Here is a 25,026-nt window from a genome sequence, read left to right as displayed (position 1 = left end):
ACTTGCAGATAATATGCAATACATATGTATTTCACAAACATGAAAATGTGCTTAAAACACACATATATAAATGTAAATAGATTAACTATACACATATATGTGTGCATATGGGTTTGTATATATTTACATATAGATCTATATTTTATATATTAGCATAATTTAGCATATATTAGCATTGTGCTTAGCATAATGCCTGGCACATAGTAATCACTTGGTTAAAGGCAACTCTTATCAAGTATTCAGGTAACAGAATTCTACTCTGGCCATTCTGGTGAGTTATTGGCGAGTTTGGTATAAGAAAATACCGAAGCCTTTTTTTCAAGCAGATATATTTATGTTATTATATGATATATATATAACATGTTATTATATGATATATATATAACATATATATAATATGTTATATAATATATAACATATTTTATATATGTTATTATATTATATGTTATCATATTTATGATATATTTCAAGCAGTTCTGCAATTGACTACCTGCACAATCTTGGTCAAATTATGTAAACTTCTGAATCTCAAATTATTTAAATGTAAAATAAGATTAATGAAACTTACTATGCAGGGTTTTGGGGGATGGGAGGATTAAAAGAGATTAAGTGTATAAAATACCGGGCACAAGTCTGACATATAGAAGGTGTTCTAGATATTATTTTTTCAAGATCTCATACATGTTCTTTAACTCTTAGATTTCTTACCTCTTGATCTTTAAAATCTGCACATGTACCTTTCATGGGACTGTTGTGTAGATTAAATGAGATGATATATAAGCTATCAAGCCAACCACTGGCACATAGTTGGTTTTTAGTATTTTTCAAGTCCACTTTCTTAGATATATACAAAATCTATGAAGATACCAAAATAATGTAGGTCTGAATGTACAACCAAAGTATCCTGAATATTCTAAGAAGAATTTAAAGTCTTTGCCAAATCTTTACAAAAACTAACAAAAATCTTTTAATATTAAGACAGTTTTGAGGGAAATCCAAGTAATCTACTTCTATCTGCTAACCAAGTCAGTCATTTATTTATAGGTGTTGCTTCCATAGAGGGTAATTTCTGGTAGAGTCAGAACTATATTCTGTTTGCTTGCCATTACATTCCCAGTACTTCATTATTCATCCAGAAAACAATAAATATTGAAAAATCATTTGTTGAACAAATGAGTAAAAGTCACTCTTAGCAAGTTTCCAGCCAGGATTGTGCAGAATCAGGCTTCATCCGAGTTGAAACAGCAAACCATCTCCAAAGTAACAAGTCTTTTGTCCTCTGGGACATTCAGTGCACAGTCAGGGCCTATGTTTCTATCAACCTGATGTTCCTTCAACATCAACAGGTCTCCCGCTAGGAATGATTTGCATGTATTTCAGACATTGTTGTCAACATTACCATATTTCCCTGAAGAGTGAGGTCTGAATTAATGAGGTTTTACTAAATTTTTTAATGATTGGTTTAACCTTTGAACGAACACATTAAAGTCACATGATAAAGCAGAAGGACTGTTAGAATTAAATCCACATGTAAATTTGATCTTCTAACATTTGCACAAAAAGTGACAATTTCTGATGAAGTAGGAAGCACTACAAATGTGCAGAAATCAATTTAGCCATTAGGATAAGGCTGAAAGCTCATTCCAAATAAGGAATACTATAGTGGTGGCCCAGACAATTACAATATGCCTGACCTGACATCAACACAAAGCTTAACAGATTTTTTAAAGTGCTTGTGATACTAAATTGTTTCTGCCACATTTGCAACTCAGGTTATTAAAGAGTTGCCTTACAATGACTCATATATTTAATTTTAGGAATAAGAAAATACAAAGTGAGGTAATAACAAAGAAAAATTCTGACTAGGGCTTATCAAGTCTCTCCTGCATGTTTAGGATGCATGTACATCTTTGGTACTAAGTGACTCATAACTTCACTTAACTGAAAATTCATTCAATTTTTAAAAGAATCTACTTTTCAAGTCTGTGTATTCTATTTCTGTTTGTACAGAAAAAAAGACTTTAAGAATATACAACGTAATGTAAAACATGGTTGTGGTTTGTTGATAAATTATAGATGGTTCTGACTATCTACTGTGTGTTAGTTTTCAGTGGTCATTTTATTTTTCATAATTTCAGAAAACTAAGAAAGTTACTTTGAAATAATTTTTAAACATTTGTTTGGAGTTATATATGAAATATTGAGACAGAATAACAAACCAAAGACATAAAATCTAGCAGTGTAGTTAGCATATAGATAGCACATTACTGTCTTACCTATTATTCTATCTTGCTATTTTCACATCATTTTAGGTATTATAAGATTCAGGCTGCTAATGTTGGCATATACTCATTTAGCCTTAAAAGAGATTAAGTTAAGCTGGCAGTAAAAAATAAAAGTTCTCTTGTTCAATAATGTCAGACACAATAAAAGATAAAAGATAAAAGATAATGGGTTAAATTACCTCCCAAAATCAGCTGGTGAAATCACATCTTAATATCTTTTTTTTTTTTTTTTTTTTTTTTTTTTTTTTTTTTTTTGCGGTATGCGGGCCTCTCACTGTTGTGGCCTCCCCCGTTGCGGAGCACAGGCTCCGGACGCGCAGGCTCCGGACGCGCAGGCTCAGCGGCCATGGCTCACGGGCCCAGCCGCTCCGCGGCATGTGGGATCCTCCCAGACCGGGGCACGAACCCGTATCCCCTGCATCGGCAGGCGGACTCTCAACCACTTGCGCCACCAGGGAGGCCCTTAATATCTTTTTAGGAGCAAGAATTGGCAGACAAAGATTCTTGTTCTTTACATAAAACTCAGATAATAAAAACCTGAGCTACTTAACTGCTTGGAGGGTTCACATTTCTACAAGCTCATGTGGACCAAGAATGCCACCTGCCATATCAGGAAACAGAGTATGTTGTGACCATCAAGCCAGAGCTGCCTTCCTTACTGCCCCCAACCCCCCTGCTCCCATCCCCACCCAATGGGGAGCCCTGAGGGAACTCAGGATGGAAACAGGCTACCCACCACCAAGCTCTCAGCCACTGCAGCCGTGCCCAACAGTGCACCCCGAGGGGACTCAGGATGAGAAAGGACCTGATACTGGTCCTAGACAGTTAAGATACATATCAAAGGAATAACTTCAATAAGCCCAGACTCTTGCATCTTCCCATACATAGAAAAGTGCTAAGTTAATTAACTTGAGAAGTCTGATTTTCTTTAACTGTGATCTTTTGATATTCCTACTACCTGGTTTTGTTGCAAAACTCCTATATATCCTGGCTCCTCCCTTACTTCTTCAAAGCATTCCCTCAGAGCTATCTAAGTGGCTGCCTCCCAGGCTTGAGTCCCCAGAAAATCTACCAAATAAACATACTTTTCAACTTTTAGGTTGTGCTTTTTTTTTTTCAGTTGACATCACACAAAAGTCAAACAAAAATTAATGTCTTTAATAATATAATTTTTTACCCTCTTCTTAGGATGTTGCACCAGTATTCTTGGGAGGGACCCTCTTGGAGACAGACTAAAATAAATGAAATAGATTATAACTTCTTTAGGAGTATTTACACAATGGTGATATTATTTAATGGAATAACTTTATAAAATATTTAAACATGTCCCCACTAAAGAATGCATTTCTCTTCTGAAAATGTGGAAGTGAGAGGACTGCTGCATAAAATGTGTATTTTACATGAACAGTTTCTTGCATATCAATTTATCTTTTTTTTCCCATTGCTTGGTCTGTTTTTCCTTCACTGTCTTATTATTACTTTTTTTTTTTCATGTAGCAAAAATATGCAAATACCGTTACAAAAGATCTGCTTGGAAAATCTGTTTGGCAGATATCATAAAAATCTCTTCAGCAAGACCAGTGCTTTTAGAAATGTGTGTCTGATAAACTATTTTTTCATAGACTAAAAGTATGATTAAAAGTCTAAATTTAGACTTACATATTATATAAGTGACTATATCATATTTGAAACAGTCATGATAAAGATAAAATAATTTAGCAATGAAATTAATTGACATACACATTGCATATGTAACATTGTGTATTAAATCATTATACCTATATCTTAGTGGTGGAAAGGCATTAAGGGTGCTCTGCCTATTAAAGTATATATTGTTCAATATCTAAAAATAATTAATTAGAATATAAGACACAGTCTTTAAATTCAAAGACTATCCTATGAAAAAATGTAAATATGACACTTTAAAATATGTACCTTCTACATTACAATCCACAATAAACAATAAACAGAGGAAAATAACGGGAGAAAAAACAATGGGGTAAGACGGCTAATATATGCTCCCACTCAATCTAGCTGGTGATTGCAATTTTCAAAGTAACAGTGGAATAACATCCATTCCCCTCCGACACACACATAATTGAATATATTTCTCTGTCTTTCTAATTTAAAAAATTAATCATTTTGAATGGAATATTTTAAAAATAGATTACTTACTTCCATTCTCTTAAAGAGGACACCTAATATAAAGTTAAATTTTCTTGAAGACTAAAGCCATGAAAAGTCTAACTTATTAAATAATGGAATATTCAAAGCAATAGGAAAAATTTGACAATATGAGATTTAACCTGTATTTATTTAATAAGTCTATATAGAGTGTAATTATTAGGAACTCTCAGGTTTGTTTTTAATTCTTCTTTTCTTCACTTGTTAAAATGAAAATACTAGCAATACTTCCTTCATAGAATTAATGTGAAATTTAAAAGAGTTATTACATGGAAAGCACTTGGTACAGTGACTGCCTGGCATATGGTTAAGTGCTTCAATTGACGTTATTGATCAATATTCTGCAGTAGCTAGTTTCAATGCAGTTAAGATGTTTTTATCTTTTCTGTTTAAAGATAATTTCATCTGTGACTTGGGTTGAAAATAGGCATAAATGTAGATTAGTGAGAATGAATCTACTTAGTAAGATGAAACTCGTAAAAAATATACATCACTTTGAAATCTAGTAATGTTACCAAACCAAACTTGGGTCCATTTCCCCAATGTGCAGCAAAGCCAATCTATTGACTCTAGGTTGTGGTGAAGGAAAGTACAGCTTAATTGTAAGGTGCCAAGCAAGGAGAGCATGCAGCTAATGCTCAAAAGACACAGACTCCTCAATGACTTCTGGGGCAGGGTTTTAAAAGACATTGTGAGGGTCCTGGGGTATGTGATCAGCTTGTGCACAATTATCTGACTGGTTGATGTTGAGGTAATAGGGTGATATTTCAGGAATCTCAATTATCAGTTTTCTGGCTCCAACAGGTCTGGGGTCTACGTACTGGTGGTCAGCGTGCACTTAACTTCTTCCACCGGGTGGGGGTTTTAGTATCTGCAAAACAACTCAAGAATATGTCTCAAGATTTTATCAATAGCCCTTGAGGAGGAACTAAATTTCCTTGACTTTATTTGATGGCTAGACTATTATTATTTTGTCTTGCCTGATTGTTTTCCTTTGTTTCTGCATTTTTTCACTTCTCTGACTAAATTTGCTCTTTAGAATTCAGGGAAAGCCTAGGAAACTAAAGCTTTTCTATAAACAAGAGGCAGGGGGTGTGGGGGTGGGGTCTGTCCCTGGGAAGGTCCTGCAGGTGTTGCCAAACCAAACTTGGGTCCCCTTGCTTGCATGCAGTAAAGTCAATCTACTGACACCAGGGTGTGGTGAAGGAAAGTGCAGCTTTATTGCAGGGTACCAAGCAAGTAGTCCAGGGCAGCTAGTTCTCACAACACCTGAACTCGCAGATGGGTTTCAGGGAAACACTTTTAAAGGGCAGGTGAGGGAGAGGAGTCACAAGGTATGTGATCAGCTCACACACGATTCTCTGATTGATCGTGAGGTAACAGGGCAGTTCTACAGGGTTTAAATGATCAATCCTTAAGCTCCAGTAAGCCTGGGGGCTATGTACTCCTGGTCACCAAATAGTTAATGTCTTCCATCTAGTGAGGATTTTGTCATTTGTAAAACAACTCAGGAGATGTGCATAGATATTGTTACCTAGATACTTCAGAGAGGATCTAAAGCAGAGGATATGGGGGAGGGGTCTGTCCCCAGAAGGCCTTATAGGGTCCTGCTTTGTTACATAGGACTCTGCTTGGTTTTAATAAGAGCATATTGTATAATTTGAACAAAGCCCTCTGTAGGTCAGCTCACAAGACAATAAAAAAAAGATTGGGGGAGATGAACATAAGGTGATGTGAGCACTAAATTTGAGAGTGTTTTTCCATTATGGCATCTTCTGACCTCAGAAGTGACTGAGAGGTTGAGAAACTGAGCAGTGCTTTTGACAACGGGGACAAAAATTGGAGTCCAAGGATTGCCAAGGGGAAGGCCTTAATAAAAACCTCTACACTTTGAGACGAGACTGTAACCAGCAACACCACAGGTATAAGTCATTCCAAAAACATCAGGTGAATCAGAAGTAAATTGGCCCTCAGAGAGACTTAAACTCAGTGTTAAATCATCTGATTCCTGATTGCTAGAGCTCCTATCAATCATTCCCACCAGAAGCACACATAAAATTTCCCTACAGGAGGGTAACATCATTCTAGGTCTAAAGTTATTTCTATATTTTTTTATATACAATCTCCAGAACCCAAACAAAAAACATAATAATAAATAGACACACAGGAGACAAGTAACATGACTAAATATTAACTGAAAGAACAGACAGTGTAATAGACCACAGAAGCTCTAGAGAATGAATTTATCAAGCAAAGAGTTTAAATTAATTATGGCTGATATATTCAAGGATATAAATAAAAACAATATAAAAATTTTGTCAGATAAATGGAAATTTAAAAAATAGCTATAGGAATTCCCTGGTGGCACAGTGGTTAGGAATCTGTCTGTCAATGCAGAGGACAGGGGTTTGAGCTCTAGTGTGGGAAGATCCCACATGCTGCGGAACAACTGAACCCATGTGCCACAACTACTGATCCTGTGTTCTAGAGCCCGTGAGCCACAACAATTGAAGCCCACGTGCCTAGAGCCTGTGCTCCACAACAAGAGACACCACCGCAATGAGAAGCCCGTGCACCGCAACAGAGTAGTCCCCACTCACTGCAACTAGAGAAAGCCCACATGCAGCAACGAAGACCCAACACAGCTAAAAATAAATAAATTTATATTTTAAAAAAAGCTATAAACTGCTATAATCAACATTAAGTATTAAGTGGATGGGTTTAACAAATGATTTTCATAACCAGCTGAGGTATTAGTAAGAAGATAGATCTGAAGAGAGTATATAAGACTCAAGCTCTGATAATTAAACAGAGGCAAACTACAGAAGAGAATCTGTTATAATCTTATCTACTGGTAAACTCTTAGTGAAAAAATAATTTAAACATATTCTTTTTTAAAAACACAAACACATTTCTAGTACCGAATAAATTCAGTATACAGTATAGATCTATTAAAAACATATTTGGCCCCAAATTTTACCAGTAGTATTATGAAGTATTTTTGTGTATTATTGCTACAATAAAACAATGGTTTACTAAAACTGGCACTATATGCATTATCTAGGATATGAAAAATAAATTCAAATGTGTCTATTGGATAAACATGAGAAATGAGGGTAACTGAGTTTAGTATCTTAATTGTGAGTTTATATAATGCCTATGTAGTTCTTTCTGACCCCATAGGTTTTTCTCCTTAGATATAAATTCTAGAGGTAGAACATTTCAAATGAGTATACACACTTCAAGATGAAAAGTACTAATTATAATTGTATAAACAAACAACTATCAAAGAATCATAGAGATTAATCAGGTTATCAAATGATTAGATTTTCTTTTTTTCTAAATACAATCTTGGGCTGTAATCTCATGGGGTTAACTATTGCAATATTGACAAAGAGCAAATCCCTTCAAATATTAAAATAACAATATCAGGTTTTCTTTGTAAATAACAACTATTTAAAAATCAATTGCAGAATAATTATTTCATCATCTCAAAAAATCCTATAAGCTAATTAGAAGGCTAAATTGAAGCTTGAGAAGCTAGAATTTAATGTATTACAGTACACATAAATTGTAAATTAATATTCCTGCCTTTGGGCTAGGTAGTTATAAGAAATTCATAGCATTTCCCTGATTTGCAATTGAGATTGTTAACCACATTAGTATTAAAACATGATTACACATTGTTTTTAACTCTATTTTACAATCACTCTATAATTGTCTCTTTATATAAAATGCACTAGTCTTTGAACAAATGAAGATAATTTGAATTTGTATGCCTATTAATGATAGTCAACAAATATATTTTTTTAAACTGATGTCCAAAAGTAAAACTTAGATATTTGGACACATTAACTCAAACTTCTTCAAAACCCTTAAATCATGAAAATGTTACTTGTCTTTCTAATATATATTTAATCACATTCTCTAGTCAGTCCTCAACCCAGCTTATCTTTCCCTAGCAACACTACTTTTTAAAGCATAAAGCACAGGCAGTAATAAACACTTTGTTATTTTACTCAGAGTATTTAAACTACTAGTACAAGTTAAGACTTTAAGCACTAAAAACTCTATTCAAAATACTTCGGTAAGATTATGTTCACAAAATTAAAGAACAACAGAAAATTATACAATTTTCTAGTGAAATCACAATATAAGTACCTCAAACAAAAAGGAGAGAATATAAATCTGAATTTACTTTTCTTGAATTGTCAATTGTTTAAGGTATCCTATAGGGAGGGGAAAAAATAAGCATCTTGCTGGCATTTCCATATACTCAGCCAGTAGAATCAACATTGTATTGATAAAATATTTAAAATCTAGTCACTATTTTTAAAAACAGTCTTAATTAAAGCCTCTTTGGGCTGATTTTTCAAAATTTATTGTATAAATAGACCATATTTCTGTATGTTTTTTAGATCGAACTAGTTAGATCGAACTTTTTAGATAGAACCAGTCTAGAACTAGCCTCTGAGTTTCTTAGACTACTTATAGAAAAATAATTTGCTTGAGTATTTTAAACTAAATAAGTAAAATGCTATATTCTTTGGTAATTTTTATTTATTTAATTTTTTAATTATTAATTTTATTTATTTATTTGTTTGTTTGTTTATTTATTTATTTTGGTGTGTTGGGTCTTCGTTGTTGAGCACAGGCTTTCTCTAGTTGCGGCGAGTGGGGGTTACTATTTGTTGCGGTGTGCAGGCTTCTCATTGCGGTGGCTTCTCTTATTGTGGAGCACAGGCTGTAGAAGCACAGGCGTCAGTAGCTTTGGCACGTGGGCTTAGTACTTGTGGCTCACAGACTCTAGAGCACAGGCTCAGTAGTTGTGGCACACGGTCTTATTTGCTTCATGGCATGTGGGATCTTCCTGGACCAGTCCCGTGCATTGGCAGGCAGATTCTTTTTTTTTTTTTAAATAAATGTATTTTTTATTTATTCATTTTTGGCTGCGTTGGGTCTTCACTGCTGTGCGCGGGCTTTCTCTAGTTGTGGAGAGCAGGGTCTACTTTTCACTGCTATGCACAGGCTTCTCATTGTGGTGGCTTCTCTTGTTGTGGAGCATGGGCTCTAGACGTGCGGGCTTCAGTAGCTGTGGCATGTGGGCTCAGTAGTTGTGGCTTGTGGGCTCTAGGGTGCAGGCTCAGTAGTTGTGGCACACGGGCTTAGTTGCTCCATGGCATGTGGGATCTTCCCAGACCAGGGCTCGAACCCATGTCCCCTGCATTGGCAGGCAGATTCCCAAACACTGTGCCACCAGGTAAGTCTTGGCATGTAGATTCTTAACCATTGAACCACCAGTGAAGTACTCTAGTAATTTTTAAAATTAAAAAATTTAACTTAGTCAATTTTACAGTTAATGATTCAAGGACATTATTGACAATTTGCAAGGAATTATAATTGATAATTCAGGTTCCTGTTTTCCATGATGACAGGTGTCTCATAGGGTTATAAAACCATATAAAGTTAGTAATTTAGTTTTCAAAATTTGAGAGGTTTGGGGGAGTTTTCCTTTGTTTTCAGAAATTATTGCAAGTCAAATAAGTTAAATATTAAAAAGCCTAAAAACTTAGTTTGAAGTAAACAATCAACTGATCACATATCAACTCTACTGTAACAATCAAGCATATTTAATGAAAGATTCTTTCAATAAGTTTAGAAACATTCCCATGGTAACAAGTTAGAAGCCAATTGAAAACCAAAATTATTAAGGTGATTTTATTATTTTGAATTCTCTTTCTGCATTCTTATTAAATCTTTATTGATATTTCCTCTTCTGATTTGATAAAACTAATTAATAAGACAGAGCCAATGTTATATTCCACAAATGAAAATATGGATGAGTACATTGTAAAAAAAACAATTCCCTGGTTTGCTTCTATGGTAATTTAAGTTTGCTTTGACAATGCTGAATCAATATAAACATTATATCTCCTATAAAAGAAAATCCAACATAGAAAAACAATCCCAAATGATAGGTCTGCTCAGCTGGTAGCCTTTAAAATTTAAGAAGTGATATGAATTCCATCTGGAATGTGTATTTTTGCAGTTTGCTTCAGATTTGAGACAGCATTCCTTTTGTTTGTTTTTCCTGGCAGTTGTAGGAGTGTCATTCACACACGAGTAATTCAATAATTATGTCCTAGGGAACTTAAACTTAGATTTTTAAATTTTTTATTGTTCCTTGCTTTCCTGTTTTCACCACTGGTGGGAGTGGCTTGAAAACTCTCTCTCCATTTTTTTAAATTTTCAAATGTAAACATATATGTGCACATTAAATAATAGTAATAAAATTAATAATTTTTCACTATAATCCCTATGTCCACCTTCCCTATTGCATACTCCCTCATCCCATCATTGCTTTACTTTCTCTTACAGAAAGCAACATCTTGAATGTTGTATTAATCATTCCTTACTTTCCACTTTCTCCTTCAATGTAGGTATTTCAAAATAGCACTATTTTTTCAATTTTTCTAGTTTTGAAATTTAACTAAATGGAATAATTCTATAGAATTGCTCTATGACTTGCTTCTTTTGTACTATATTGTTTTTGACATCCATCCATTTGATGTTCAGTTCCTGAAGTAATTCATTTTCCCAGCTGTATGGTATACTGAGGTATAAATGTATCACAGCTTATACATTCTATTATTAAATGGATATTTAAGTTATCTCCAGCTTGAAGCTATTATGAAAGTATTTCTGTGAATAATCTTGTGTGTGACTTCTGCTACACATGCACAACTACTTCCCTGGAGCAAACATTTAGGAGAGGGCTTACTGGGTTGTAAGAAAGGCACAAGTTAAATTTTACTAGTTAATGCCAAGTAAATTGTACCATTTATACTCCCCCCAACTCTGTGAGATTTCTTGCTACTCTGACTCCTCAACAACAGTGTCACTGTCAGACTTTCAAAGTTGTGCCAAACTAGTAGGTGGGAAGACTTTATCATAGTGTTATTAATATATCTAATCTGAATACTGATGAGTTTAACCAATGATATTTTTATTGGTTATATGTATTGCAAAATATTCTCCTAGTTTGTGGTTGACTTTTTATTCTCTTTAGGTGTTCTTTGACAACAGAAAAGTTTTAATTTTAATGTAGTAAAATTTATTCACATTTTCCTTTATGGTTTGAAAGTTTTTGACCTGCTTAGTCTCCAAAAAATTCTTCCCTACTCTAAGTCAAATTTCTAATTATATCATATTGCATGCAAATGTCAAATCATTATGTAGTACACCTGAAACTAACATATTGCATGTGAATTATATTTCAAAAAAATCAATAAATAAAGAACACTGAGTTGTTTTTTAAAATTCCTAATTATAAATTTATATTGATATTCTGTAGCCTATAATATTTACCCACATGGAACTGATTTATGTGCAGACACATGAAGTGCAGTTATATATTTTTTTTACACAGATAACCAATTGGCCCCCAAACATTTATTGAATAGCCCATTATTTCCCCATTGATGAATGTCACCTCTGTCATTTATCAAGTTCTCTTTTTCTCTCAAGTACTGCAGTCTCATTAAGATATGGTTAGTTTTAGGGCCTCCCTGGTGGCGCAGTGGTTGAGAGTCCGCCTGCCGATGCAGGGGATACAGGTTCGTGCCCCAGTCTGGGAGGATCCCATATGCCGCGGAGCGGCTGGGCCCGTGAGCCATGGCTGCTGGGCCTGCGCATCCGGAGCCTGTGCTCCGCAACGGGAGAGGCCACAACAGTGAGAGGCCCGCATACCGCAAAAAAAAAGAAAAAAAAAAAAAGATATGGTTAGTTTTGTTAAAAACTTTTGCACAGCAAAGGAAACCATGGACAAAATGAAGACAACCTACTGAATGGGAGAAAATATTTGCAAGTAATATGATTGATAAGCAGTTAATATATAAAATATATAAACAAAATATATAAACAGCTCATACAACTCAATGTCAAAAAAATAAGCAACCTAATTAAAAAATGTGCAGAAGACCTGAACAGATATTTTTCCAAAGAAGATATACAGATGACCAACAGGCACATGAAAAGATACCCAACATCCCTAGACATGAGAAAAATGCAAGTTAAAACTGCAGTGAGATATTACTTCACACCTGTCAGAATGGCTATCATCAAAAAGACCACAATAACAAATGTTGGAGAGGATGTGGAGAAAAGGGAACTCTTGTATAGTGTTGATGGAAATGTGAATTTGTGTAGTTACTGTGAAAAACAGTTTGGAGCGTCCTCAAAAAACTAAAAATAGAACTAACACATGATCCAGTAATTCCACTCCTGGGTATATAGCTGAAGAAAACAAAAAACCTTATTTGAAAAGATATGTGCATCCCAATGTTCATGGCAGTGTTACTTACAATTGCCAAGATATGGAAGCATTCTAAGTGTCCATCAACAGAAGAATGGATAAAGAAATGTGATATATATATATACTACAGAATACTACTCAGACATAAAAATGAATGAAATTTTGCCATTTGCTACAACATGGATGGACCTGGAGGGTATTATACTTAGTGATATGAGTCAGACAAAGACAAATACTGTATGTTATCACTTATATGTGGAATCTAAAAAAAATAAAACAAACTAATGAATATAACAAAAAAGAAACATAGTCTCAGATATAGAAAATAAACTACTGGTTACCAGTGGGGAGAAGGAAGAAAAGAGGGGCAAGATAGGGGTAGGAGATTAAAAAGTACAAATTACTATGTATAAAATAAATAAGCTATAAGGATATATTTTACAATACAGGGGATATAGCCAATATCTTATAATAACTATAAACTGAGTATAATCTATAAAAATTTTGAATCACCATGTCATACACCTGAAACTAATATAATATTGTAAATCAACTATACCTCAAATATATATATATATATATATATATATATATATATATATATATACCATTATATAAATCACAGATGTATTATGGAATTAAATACAAATGAAGTGAAACACAAAAATTAAATTAAAATGGAATTATTTAAAAATAAAAGAGACTTTAATGTACTTAATGTAAAAAAAAGAGATACTTTTGGATTCCTATGATTTCTCTTTTGTAGGATTCTTTAAGATTACTGTCTGAGAACTTATTAGTGTCTTCTAATAAGTCCAGAAAAAAAATCCTTTTTTTTGCATTCCCTCTATTATCTTCACGTGAAGATAATTCCAACTGAATGTATAATGTCTCCTACATATTTTACATTCTTTTATTCATATTTCCCCAGTTTTAATTCTCTGGACTTATTTACAGGAACTTTCTTCAGCTGTATCTAATCTGCTTCTAAACTCATCCACTGAGAGTTTTTTTGTTTTGGTTTGCTTGATTTTTTGTTTTGTTTTTTTTTTTTGTTTGTTTGTTTGCTTCTTTTGGTATTCTGTTGATTGCTTAGAAATTCTCTGGTTCATTTTCAAACCTAGCTGTTTCAGCCTTGTTTTTTTTTTTTTTTTTAATTGGGGTATAATTGCTTTACAATGTTGTGTTAGTCTCTGCTGTACAATGAAGTGAATCAGCTATATTTATACATATATCCCCTCCCTCTTGGACCTCCCTCCCACTCTCCCACCCGCCCCATCCCACCCATCTAGGTCATCACAGCACACCAAGCTGAGCTCTCTGTGTTATACAGCAGGTTCCCACTAGATATATATTTTACACATGGTAACAAAGCTTCTCTTTTATTTCTTTAATTATTTTAAGCACTGTCATTTTGATTCTGTGTCCAAAATTTTTGATATTTGACAACTCCAGATCTGTTTTTCTCATCTCCTGTTTCTACTGGTTCTTAACTCATAGTACTTTGTTTTCCTGTGTGAGTGTGTGATTTTTTTCCCTTTGTTTTATTTTGTTTTGTTTTTAGTATTAGGCATTCATTTTTCAGAGAACTTTATCTGTGGAAATTCTTTGAAAAGGGAATTGAAGTTGACTTTCTTTTTTTTTTTTTTTGTGGTACATGGGCCTCTCACTGTTGTGGTCTCTCCTGTTGTGGAGCACAGGCTCTGGACGCACTGGCTCAGCAGCCATGGCTCATGGGCCTAGCTGCTCCATGGTATGTGGGATCTTCCTGGACCACGGCATGAACCTGTGTCCCCTGCATTGGCAGGCGGACTCTCAACCACTGTGCCACCAGGGAAGCCCAAAGTTGACTTTCATCATGGAGGGATAGTGTTTCCTATTATCACTGTTAATGACAGAGTACTTAAACTCACCACTCAAATTTTGTTCTATCTATATATATAATGTAATTGACACATTTCTCTCTTTCCTGAGTTCAGTGATATGCTTAGTAACTTTCAAAAAGCTACTATTTCTAAACTATTTAACACTACATTTTAATCAAAAGGGCCACTCAGAGTATCTACTTTGCCATAGTGTCAAACTAGGAATATATTCACATTTTGAGGCTTTTTTTCTGTATTTTTAACCCATGGTTGATGAACTGTTATAAAAAGCCTGCCTTGAATTCAAGGTTACTTCGCCAAATAGAAGATTTTTGGTTTATAAGGATTCATAGTAAAAACATTCCTGGGATCTATCAGGTGCTTGCAGAAATATAGCTAGGTGACCTCATCCATTCTCAGAGGTAGATCCCAGATTGCAAACAGCTATCAGGACCGAAAAGAGTACATTACATGAGGAGCTACATTTTCCACAGTTTCTGATGTTTCCTCAGTCTTGGGCTCCAACCTTCAAGCTCTGACACATAAAAAAATATTTCAGAAGTAACCCTGAGACCTAAGGCTTCATAAGAACACCTGTACACTATCCATAGGAAGTTGTTCAGGTCCTCTAATTTCTTGCTTCTTGTTTCTTGCTCTTTGGATAATCTCTCAGAACTGACTCTCACCACCACTGTTGTTTGGTGTTGGTGAATTGGTCACTGACAACAGGTTCCTTCCTTGGTTTAATCCTTTAGCTCTTTTTTTATTGTCCCCACAGTAATTTGTCTTCCACACAACTTTTCCTATTTTGGGTCATATTCCATTTGTTCATTTCCTGGGTTTATGACTTATCTCTAGTAACCCCTCCTTCTTGAGCAACTGGCTTATCTAGATCTGTAAATTTTAGTATGTAGAATTCAGAAGGGAATTTCTTGCCTCTTCAGTTAAAGGTGCATTACTACTCAAACAAAACTGTTGAGAGGCTTACCTGAATTGGTCTTCCATCAGGTGTCAGCACCTCTTCAGAAAGTTCCATCATCTTCAGGGCCATCAGAGCAATGGGTTTAGCATGGCAGAGGCTTTTTCTGTGGAGCCCTGCAGCAACACAGTATGCATCACCTATTGTTTCCACCTGTAGCAGTCAGACAAATCAAATGCAAATGTATGATAATGAGCCAAAGTAGAAATAGTTATCTGCAATCACAAATGTTGCTGGAAAACATATCATCAAAACATCAATAAATCAAGCAATTAGACAACAGAGTATAATCATAAAAGAGTTTGCAAACAGCCAGAGTCAAATACTAACATGTCTCCTCAGAGCTGTTTGTTCATCAACATTAACACCATAGATGATCACTGAAATCAGAAACAACTAGAATATAAAATAATTATCCCTCAAAAAAATAGAATTGTCACTGTTTTGCCTGGATATTTTCCAAATAATGACTTTTTACAAAGACACTCTCTCATCTCCTTCAAACCTTCAAGTAGACCTTCACTGGAAAGTATATATATATATTTTTTTGCAATTTTTCCCAATTACTCCACACGTTTTAGTGTTTATTTTTATTTTTTTAATTGAAGTATAGCTGATTTACAATGTTGTGTTAGTTTCAGGTGTCACATTTTTTGATATATCTGTAATTTGTTGTCTAGTCTATTCTTATTTACTCTTAATAATTATAACACATAACACTTCTTGAATTCATACTCTCTACCATTAATTGCATCAACTGCTTTACATGCATTATCTTATTTAATCCTCACAAATATCCTAAATGGAAGAAACCAGTATTGGTTATATTTGAGAGATGAGAAATTCATGCACAGAAACCCATCCATAATCTTACGATTAAAGTTAACAGGCACTGTCAAGAGTCTTTCCAGACCATGTCAGCAACCATTCTGAATGGCTATTGTGATTGTTAAATATTTTCAATATTTAACCAGGGTTAAAACTTCCAAAATTCCAAAGCATAGAACATGGTATAAAAGTTAGGCACAACTCATTTCTAGAGGAAAGTTTTCTAATTATCCAAGGTAGATATGGTGATTATGTTCAATAGCTCTAATATTTTAATTAGAGAAAAGTGATGAAATATTGTATTAAATGTCCAATTCCAATATCACTTTTTCTGTGAATCACTCCATGGTCCTTCCATTAGATCTTAGTAGTAAAACTAATCCTTTCTTCTACTCTGTTTCAACAGCACACTTCTATATTATAGCATTCATCATAGATTATAATCAATATGTATCAATATATAATCAATATGTATCCACAGCTACAAAGTGAGCTCTTTAAGAATGGGATCATGTCCTTTTAATGTCTGTACTCATAGTGCTCATGATAGTGTCTTAAATATAGCTATTTAATAAATAACTATCAAATGAATAAATAATCAACCATATTTAACTATGATTACAATAACAGTTATTCTAATCAGTTGCTCATTTATTTTATGAGCACCATGTAGACCGGTGTGCCATGTAGATCTGGGTAGGAAAAAATTGCCTCTAAATTACTGGAGATGCTTCTATCATAAATATAAAAAGAATTACAAAATATTCTATTAGTTAAGATTTAACAGCAATAATTAAATTTCATGTGAATGAATCCTAACACTTTAATATTAAAAAGCTTCTCTGCATTAAATTCTGTGAGCACAAATTTAGGGAATGTGATGACAGCACTTATAAATCTCATGAAACTAGAGATGCCAAAATTATCAATGATTATCTGAATCTTATCAGGAAATATGCATCAAAAATGATTCAAATATACTCAGACCTATCATGAAGTTCCAAATCTTCACTTCAGGATCCGTTATCTGAGGCCAGAAAATGGAAATTAAAATTGTATGGTAAGAACAGAAAGATGATGCAGTGTGAGTCAGCAAAAGTTTTATTCTAAATAGTAAAATATACTTCCACCAAAAAACTCGCACTGAGGAAGAAAACCAGCAAATAGCAAACGTCTGAAATGTGGTCATTTACCATTTCCCCCTAAAAACACAATGCCTTTTGCTAAACTTCAGATTTATCTCATACTTTTGTATTTCTATACAATTAAAACATCTAGAATGTTGTTAGTTATATAATTTGAAACTAACTTCTGCTTTTCAAATATTAGAACACATAGCAGTTAATTATTTGTATAAATTGAACTGCACTCCAGTCACTCTGAACATGCATGTTCCTGGAGCATGATCTTTTCTTGGAGTCTCTATCATCATCAAACTTCTCATCAGTATTACCTCCCCTATCATTTCAGTAAAAATTTATTGAATACCACTAAATGTGTATTTCTAGAATTTGTACCACAGGCATGTATAAAGATTAGTTAGTTATATGTTGTACTTTCTCCTTAGGTATATATAATGTAACAGTATGGAGAAGATGGACCAATATGTTAACAAATGACAAAAAAAAAAATCAAATTAAGAACACAACATAAATATAAGAAATTCACATTAAAATCCATTCATGTAAGATTACATAACATTTAGTTTCCAAATATTTAAATACAGACTAGCTATCAGAAACAATAGGATCAAGAGCTAGGTAAGAAATAGACAGCAAAAAAAACCATAGATTAAGATATGGAATTTTCACAGTTATTCTTAAACACCCAACATAAAAAAAAAATTCTAAAAGATGTTGTTGTCACCATGGCAGGCTAGATTATGCTGCAGTAACAATACAACCTGCAAATTGTAATGCTCTAAAATAGCAAAGGTTTTTTCTGATTCATGTTGCATATTTATGGGGGTTAGGGGATTGGAGTAGAGGAGAGAAACATTGTGCCACATCTATTCACTCCAGGGACAATGCTAATAGAATCTCCTCATTTGAAGCTGGTTGTCATGTCAAAAGAAAAGAAGTTCTGATTATACACTAGCTCTTAAAGCTTCCTCCCAGAAGTGATGTAAATAGTTTTTTCTCATGATTCATTCATCAAAGCAAGTCATGTGACCATGTTTAACATAAAGGAGATGGGAAAATTCAACCAATCTTGTGCTCAGAGAGGGGTTAGAAATATCTGGTGAATAGTACTAATGAGAACATGAATGAATATGTGATCACTTAGAAATTTTCAAATAGCTAGATGTCTGTAAAGTGCAAGTAATACATCCTTGAGATGTTTTTCTTTCCTTGTAGATATATTCAGGACCTTAACCTGAAAATCGTGGATGAAACACCTTAGTAATGCAGCTTTCCATTAAAGCTCTATTCTTTTCTCCTCTCCATCTAAATGTCAGGTCTACACAAATTTAGCAGAATTGAATACATGTGGAAATTTTAGTGGATTCCCTTCAAAATTATGTGAACTTTGCTTCAAAAGGAGCAGGGAAAGTGAAAGCATTATATATCAGTTAAATTTATTTTGAGGCTGTTTCCTTGAGTTAAAACAAAGTTAAACAAGTAGACATTATAAACATACTACAAAAAAACTGTCCAAAAAGTTGTCTATGATCTGAATTCTTTATAATTGTCTCAGTGTTTTTTTAATAGACACCATCTAAAATAGTGAATCTCATTTATTTTCAGTATCTCCAACCTGTTCTTAGATGACATTAGATAAAAATAAAGATGACTAAACTAAACTTGGAGATGGAAAAGATAGAGCTTATGCAAATGTCAGAAAAACCTTACATCCTTCTCTGAACATAAAAGAGGAGGCTTAAATACTAAACATATTATGTAACAACTGTTGTCCCGCATATTATTATACCTGCTTTTATCAAACTTTAAAGAATTCATCTATCTCAGTATATCTTCTCAACACTTTATAATCAAACTCCCTACATTACTCAAGAAATAAAGGTGGTATAAATAAACTTCTTAGAGTTATGCATTCACCCTTTTTATTTACTTTATTTTAGCTTTAGATTCATTGCTTAAAATAATTTATTTATACTTTGTAATACAAGCTCATCCCCATGTTTTCTTCTCCCTCCCCTCCAGATTAATGTTCAAGAATTATCTGGGAAATTTCTTGGAAATTTGGGCACAGTGGGGAGGAAGGAATGTGTATGTTGTAAATAAGGGTGAGGGTGGTACTGGGGCTAGAATTACCCTACAAGAACACTTCACACAACTGGGCAGTATATAATCTCTGCCCCATGAAACTCATGACCACCTCAGTCCTTCCATCCCATAGTCCTGGGACTGTCTTCCTTTGAACTTTGTAGAACTTGTGAAAGGGAGTTTGGGGAGAGGGCATAATAGTAGAGAGTCAGAGAACTCTGACAGTCTACCTTACTGGACAGCCTCCCTCTCTTCATCTGGACACAATCAAGAGGAGAAACAAATTAGAAAGTCTGCTTTTCTAGATTGGTCCAAGATGGTAGAGTGGAAGGACTTGTGCTCATGCCCTCTTGTAAGAACACTGGAATCACAAATAAGTGCTCAACAATCATTGACAGTAAGACACTGGAACTCACCAAAAAAGATACTCCACATCCAAAGACAAAGGAGAAGCTGCAATGAGATGGTAGGAGGGATGCAATCAAAACAAAATCAAATCCCATAACCGCTGGGTGGGTGACTCATAAACTGGAGAACAATTATACCACAGAAGTCCTCCAACTAGAGTGAAGGCTCTGAGCCCCACATGAGGCTTCCCAACCTGGGGGTAGGGCAATGGGAGGAGGAATTCCCAGAGAATCAAACTTTGAAGGCTAGCGGGATTTTATTGCAGTACTTCAAGAGGACTGCAGGAAACAGACACTCCATTCCTGGAGGGCACACACAAAGAAGTGTGCACATCAGGATCCAGGGAGAAGGAGCAGTGATGCCATAGAGACTGAACCAGACCTACCTGCCAGTGTAGGAGGGTCTCCTGAAGAGGCGGGGAGCAGCTGTGGCTCACCACAGGGACAAGGACACTGGCAGCAGAAGTTCTGGGAAGTACTCCTTGGCATGAGACCACCTGTAGTCCACCATTAGCCCCACCAAAGAGCCTGTAGCCTCCGTTACTGGGTTGCCCCAGGCCAAAAAACCCAGCAACAAGGGAACTCAGCCCCATCCACCAGCAGACAAGTGGATTAAAGTTTTACTGAGCTCTATCCACCACAGAAACAACAAGCTATACCCAGCACCAGTTCCTACCATCAAGAAGCTTTCACTAGCCTCATAGAGAGACTCATCCACCAGAAGGCAGACAACAGAAGCAAGAAGAACAATAATCCAGCAGCCTGTGGAATGAAAACCACATTCAAAGAAGGAGAGACAAAATGAAAAGGCAGAGGATTAGGTACCAAATGAAGGAACAAGATAAAACCCCAGAAAAACAACTAAATCAAGTGGAGATAGGCAACTTTTCAGAAAAAAATATTCAGAATAATGATAGTGAAGATGATGCAGGACCTCAGAAAAAGAATGGAAGCAAAGATAAAGAAGATACAAGGAATGTTTAACAAAGACCTAGAAGAATCAAGAACAAACAAACAGAGATGAACAGTACAATAACTGAAATGAAGAACACACTAAAAGGAATCAATAGCAGAATAACTGAGGCAGAAGAACAGAAAAGTGACCTGGAACACAGAATGGTGAAAATCACTGCTGTGGAACAGAATAAAGAAAAAAGAATGAAAAGAAATGAAGACAGACTAAGAGACCTCTGGGACAATATTAAACACAACACATTTGCATTATGAGGGTCCCAGGAGGAGAAGAGAGAGAGATAGGACCCAAGAAAATATTTGAAGAGACTATAGTGGAAAAATTCCATAACATGGGAAAGGAAATAGCCACCCAAAGCCAGGAAGAACAGTGAGTCTCAGGCAGGATAAACCCAAGGAGAAACAGGCCAAGACACATAATAATCAAATTGACAAAAATTAAAGGCAAAGAAAAATTATTAAAAGCAGCAAGGTAAAAATGACAACAAACAAGGGAACTCCCATAAGGTTAACAGCTGATTTCTCAGCAGAAACTCTACAAACAAGAAGGGAGTGACACAATATATTTAAAGTGATGAAAGGGAGAACAGAAAACCAAGATTACTCTACCCAGCAAGGGTCTCATTCAGATTTGATGGAGAAATCAATAGTTTTACAGACAAGCAAAAACTAAGAGAATTCAGAACCACCAAACTAGCTCTACAGCAAATGCTAAAGGAATTTCTCTAAGTGGAAAACACAAGAGAAGAAAAAGACCAACAAAAACAAACCCAAAACAATTAAGAAAATGGTAATAGGAACATACATATTGATAATTACCTTAAATGTAAATGGATTAAATGCTCCAACCAAAAAACACTAGCTCACTGAATGGATACAAAAAAAAAAAAATACCCATATATATGCTGTCTACAAGAGACCCACTTCAGACCTAGGGACACAAAGAGACCAAAAGTGAGGGGATGGAAAAAGATATTCCATGCAAATGGAAATAAAGCTGGAGTAGCAATACTCATATCAGATAAAATAGACTATAAAATAAAGAATGTTCCAAGAGACAAGGAAGGACACAACATGATCAAGGGATCAATCCAAGAAGAATATATAACAATTATAAATATATATGGACCCAGCATAGGAGCACCTCAATACATAAGACAAATGCTAACAGCTATAAAAGAGGAAGTCAACAGTAACACAATAATCGTGGGGGACTTTAACACCTCACTTCTACCAATGGACAGATGATCCAAAATGAAAATAAATAAGGAAACACAAGCTTTAAATAACACATTATACCAGATGGACTTAATTGATATTTATAGGACATCCCACCTGAAAAGAGCAGATTACACTGTCTTCTCAAGTGCACACAAAACATTCTCCAAGATACATCACATCTTGGGTCACAAATCTAGACTCAGTAAATTTAAGAAAACTGAAATCGTATCAAGCATTTTCTCGGACCACAGTGCTATGAGGTTAGAAATAAATTACAATGAAAAAAAGTAAAAAACACAAACATATGGAGGCTAAACAATACATACTAAATAACCAAGATATCACTGAAGAAATCAAAGAGGAATCCAAAACTACCTAGAGAGAAAGGACAACAAAAACATGACAATCCAAAACCTATGGGATGCAGCAAAAGCAGTTCCAAGAGGAAAGTTTATAGCAATACAATCCTACCTCAAGAAACAAGAAAAATCTCAAATACACAACTTAAACTTACACCTAAAGCAATTAGAGAAAGAAGAAAAAAATACACAAAGTTAGCAGAAAGAAAGAAATCATAAAGATCAGATCAGAAATAAATGAAAAAGAAATAAAGGAAACAATAGGAAATATTAATAAAACTAAAAGAAAGTTTGTTGAGAAGATAAACAGAATTGATAAACCTTTAGCCAGACTCATGAGGAAAACAAGGGAGAAGACTCAAATCAACAGAATTAGAAATGAAAAAGGATGAGTAACAAATGACACTGCAGAAATGAAAAGGATCATGAGAGACTGCTACAAACAACTACATGGAAATAAAACGGACAACCTGGAAGAAATGGAAAAGATCTTAGAAAAGCACAACCTTCCAAGACTGAACCAGGAGGAAATAGAAAATATGAACAGAGCAATTGCAAGCACTGAAATTGAAACTGTGATTAAAAATCTTCCAACAAACAAAAGTCCAGGAACAGATGGCTTCACAAGCAAATTCGATCAAACATTTAGAGAAGAGTTAACACCCATCCTTCTCAAACTCTTTCAAAAAGAGGAAGGAACACTCCCAAACTCATTGTACGAGGCCACCAACACCCTGATACCCAAAACAGAAAAAGATACTACAAAAAAAGAAAATTACAGACCAATATCACTGATGAATATAGATGCAAAAATCCTCAACAAAATACTATCAAATAGAATCCAACAACATATTAAAAGGATCATACATCATGAGCAAGTGGCATTTATCTTAGGGATGCAAGGATTCTTCAATATATACAAATCAATCAATGTGATACACCATTTTAACAAACTGAAGAATAAAAACCATATGATTATCTCAATAGATGCATAAAAAGATTTTGACAAAATTCATCACCCATTTATGATAAAAACTCTCCAGAAAGTGGGCATAGAGGGAACCTACCTCAGTATAATAAAGACATTATATGACAAGCCCACAGCCAACATCATTCTCAATGGTGAAAAACTGAAAGCATTTCCTCTAGGATCAAGAACAAGACAAGGATGTCCACTCGCACCACTATCATTCAACAAAGTTTTGGAAGTCCTAGATATGGCAATCAGAGAAGAAAAAGAAATAAAAGGAACACAAATTGGAAAAGAAGAAGTAAAACTGTCACTGTTTGCAGATGACATGTTGCTATATGTAGAAAATCATAAAGATGCCACCAGAAAACTACTAGAGCTAATCAATGAATTTGGTAAAGTTGCAGGGTAGAAAATTAATGCACAGAAATCTCTTACATTCCTATACACTAATGTTGAAAAATCTGAAAGAGAAATTAAGGAAACACTCCCATTTACCATTGAAACAAAAAGAATAAAATACCTAGGAATAAATCTACCTAAGGAGGTAAAATACCTGTATGCAGAAAACTATAAGATACTGATGAAAGAAATCCAAGATGATACACACAAATGAAGGGGCATACCATGTTCTTGGACTGGAAGAATGAATATTGTGAAAATGACCATACTACCCAGAGCAATCTACAGATTCAATTCAATTCCTATCAAATAACCAATGGTATTGTTTAAGGAACTAGAAAAAAATATTAATTTGTATGGAAATATAAAAGACCCGAATAGCCAAAGCAATCTTGAGGGAATAAAACGTAGCTGGAGGAATCCCTGATTTCAGACTATACTACAAAGCTAGTATAGTAGCTTTATACTACGTACAAATCAAGACAATATGGTACTGTCACAAAAACAGAAATATAGATCAATGGAACAGGATAGAAACTCCAGAGATAAACCCACGCACATATGGTCAACTAATCTATGACAAAGGATGCAAGAATATACAATGGAGAAAAGACAGCCTGTTCAATAAGTGGTGTTAGGAAAACTGGACAGCTACATGTAAAAGAATGAAATTAGAACACTCCCTAACACCATACACAAAAACAAACTCAAAATGGTTTAAAGACCTAAATATAAGCCTGGACACTATAAAACTCTTAGAGGAAAACATAGGAAGAACACACTATGACATAAATCACAGCAAGATCTTTATTGATCCTCCTCCTAGAATAATGAAAATATAAACAAAAATAAACAAATGGGACCTAATGAAACTTAAAAGCTTTTGCACAGCAAAGGAACCCATAAACAAGACAAAAAGACAACCCTCAGAATGGGAGAAAATATTTTCAAATGAAGCAACTGACAAAGGATTAATCTCCAAAATATACAAGCAGCTCATGCAGCTCAATATC

The 25,026-nt window shown here is 34.6% G+C and overlaps 1 protein-coding gene across 1 annotated transcript in view; it reads right to left on the bottom strand.

Annotated features, from left to right (window-relative positions):
- The window catches only part of GUCY1A2 (guanylate cyclase 1 soluble subunit alpha 2), a 417,832-nt gene that overhangs the window by 132,061 nt on the left and 260,745 nt on the right, over positions 1-25,026 (bottom strand). The window contains exon 6 of the mRNA XM_060104638.1: positions 15,637-15,780. Within this exon, the coding sequence (XP_059960621.1) occupies positions 15,637-15,780 (144 nt within the window). The remainder of the gene's footprint in view (positions 1-15,636; positions 15,781-25,026) is intronic.

This window comes from Mesoplodon densirostris, chromosome 7 (genome assembly GCF_025265405.1).
Source record: "Mesoplodon densirostris isolate mMesDen1 chromosome 7, mMesDen1 primary haplotype, whole genome shotgun sequence".
Classification (NCBI taxonomy): domain Eukaryota; kingdom Metazoa; phylum Chordata; class Mammalia; order Artiodactyla; family Ziphiidae; genus Mesoplodon; species Mesoplodon densirostris.
This window is presented reverse-complemented; position numbering and strand designations above follow the sequence as displayed.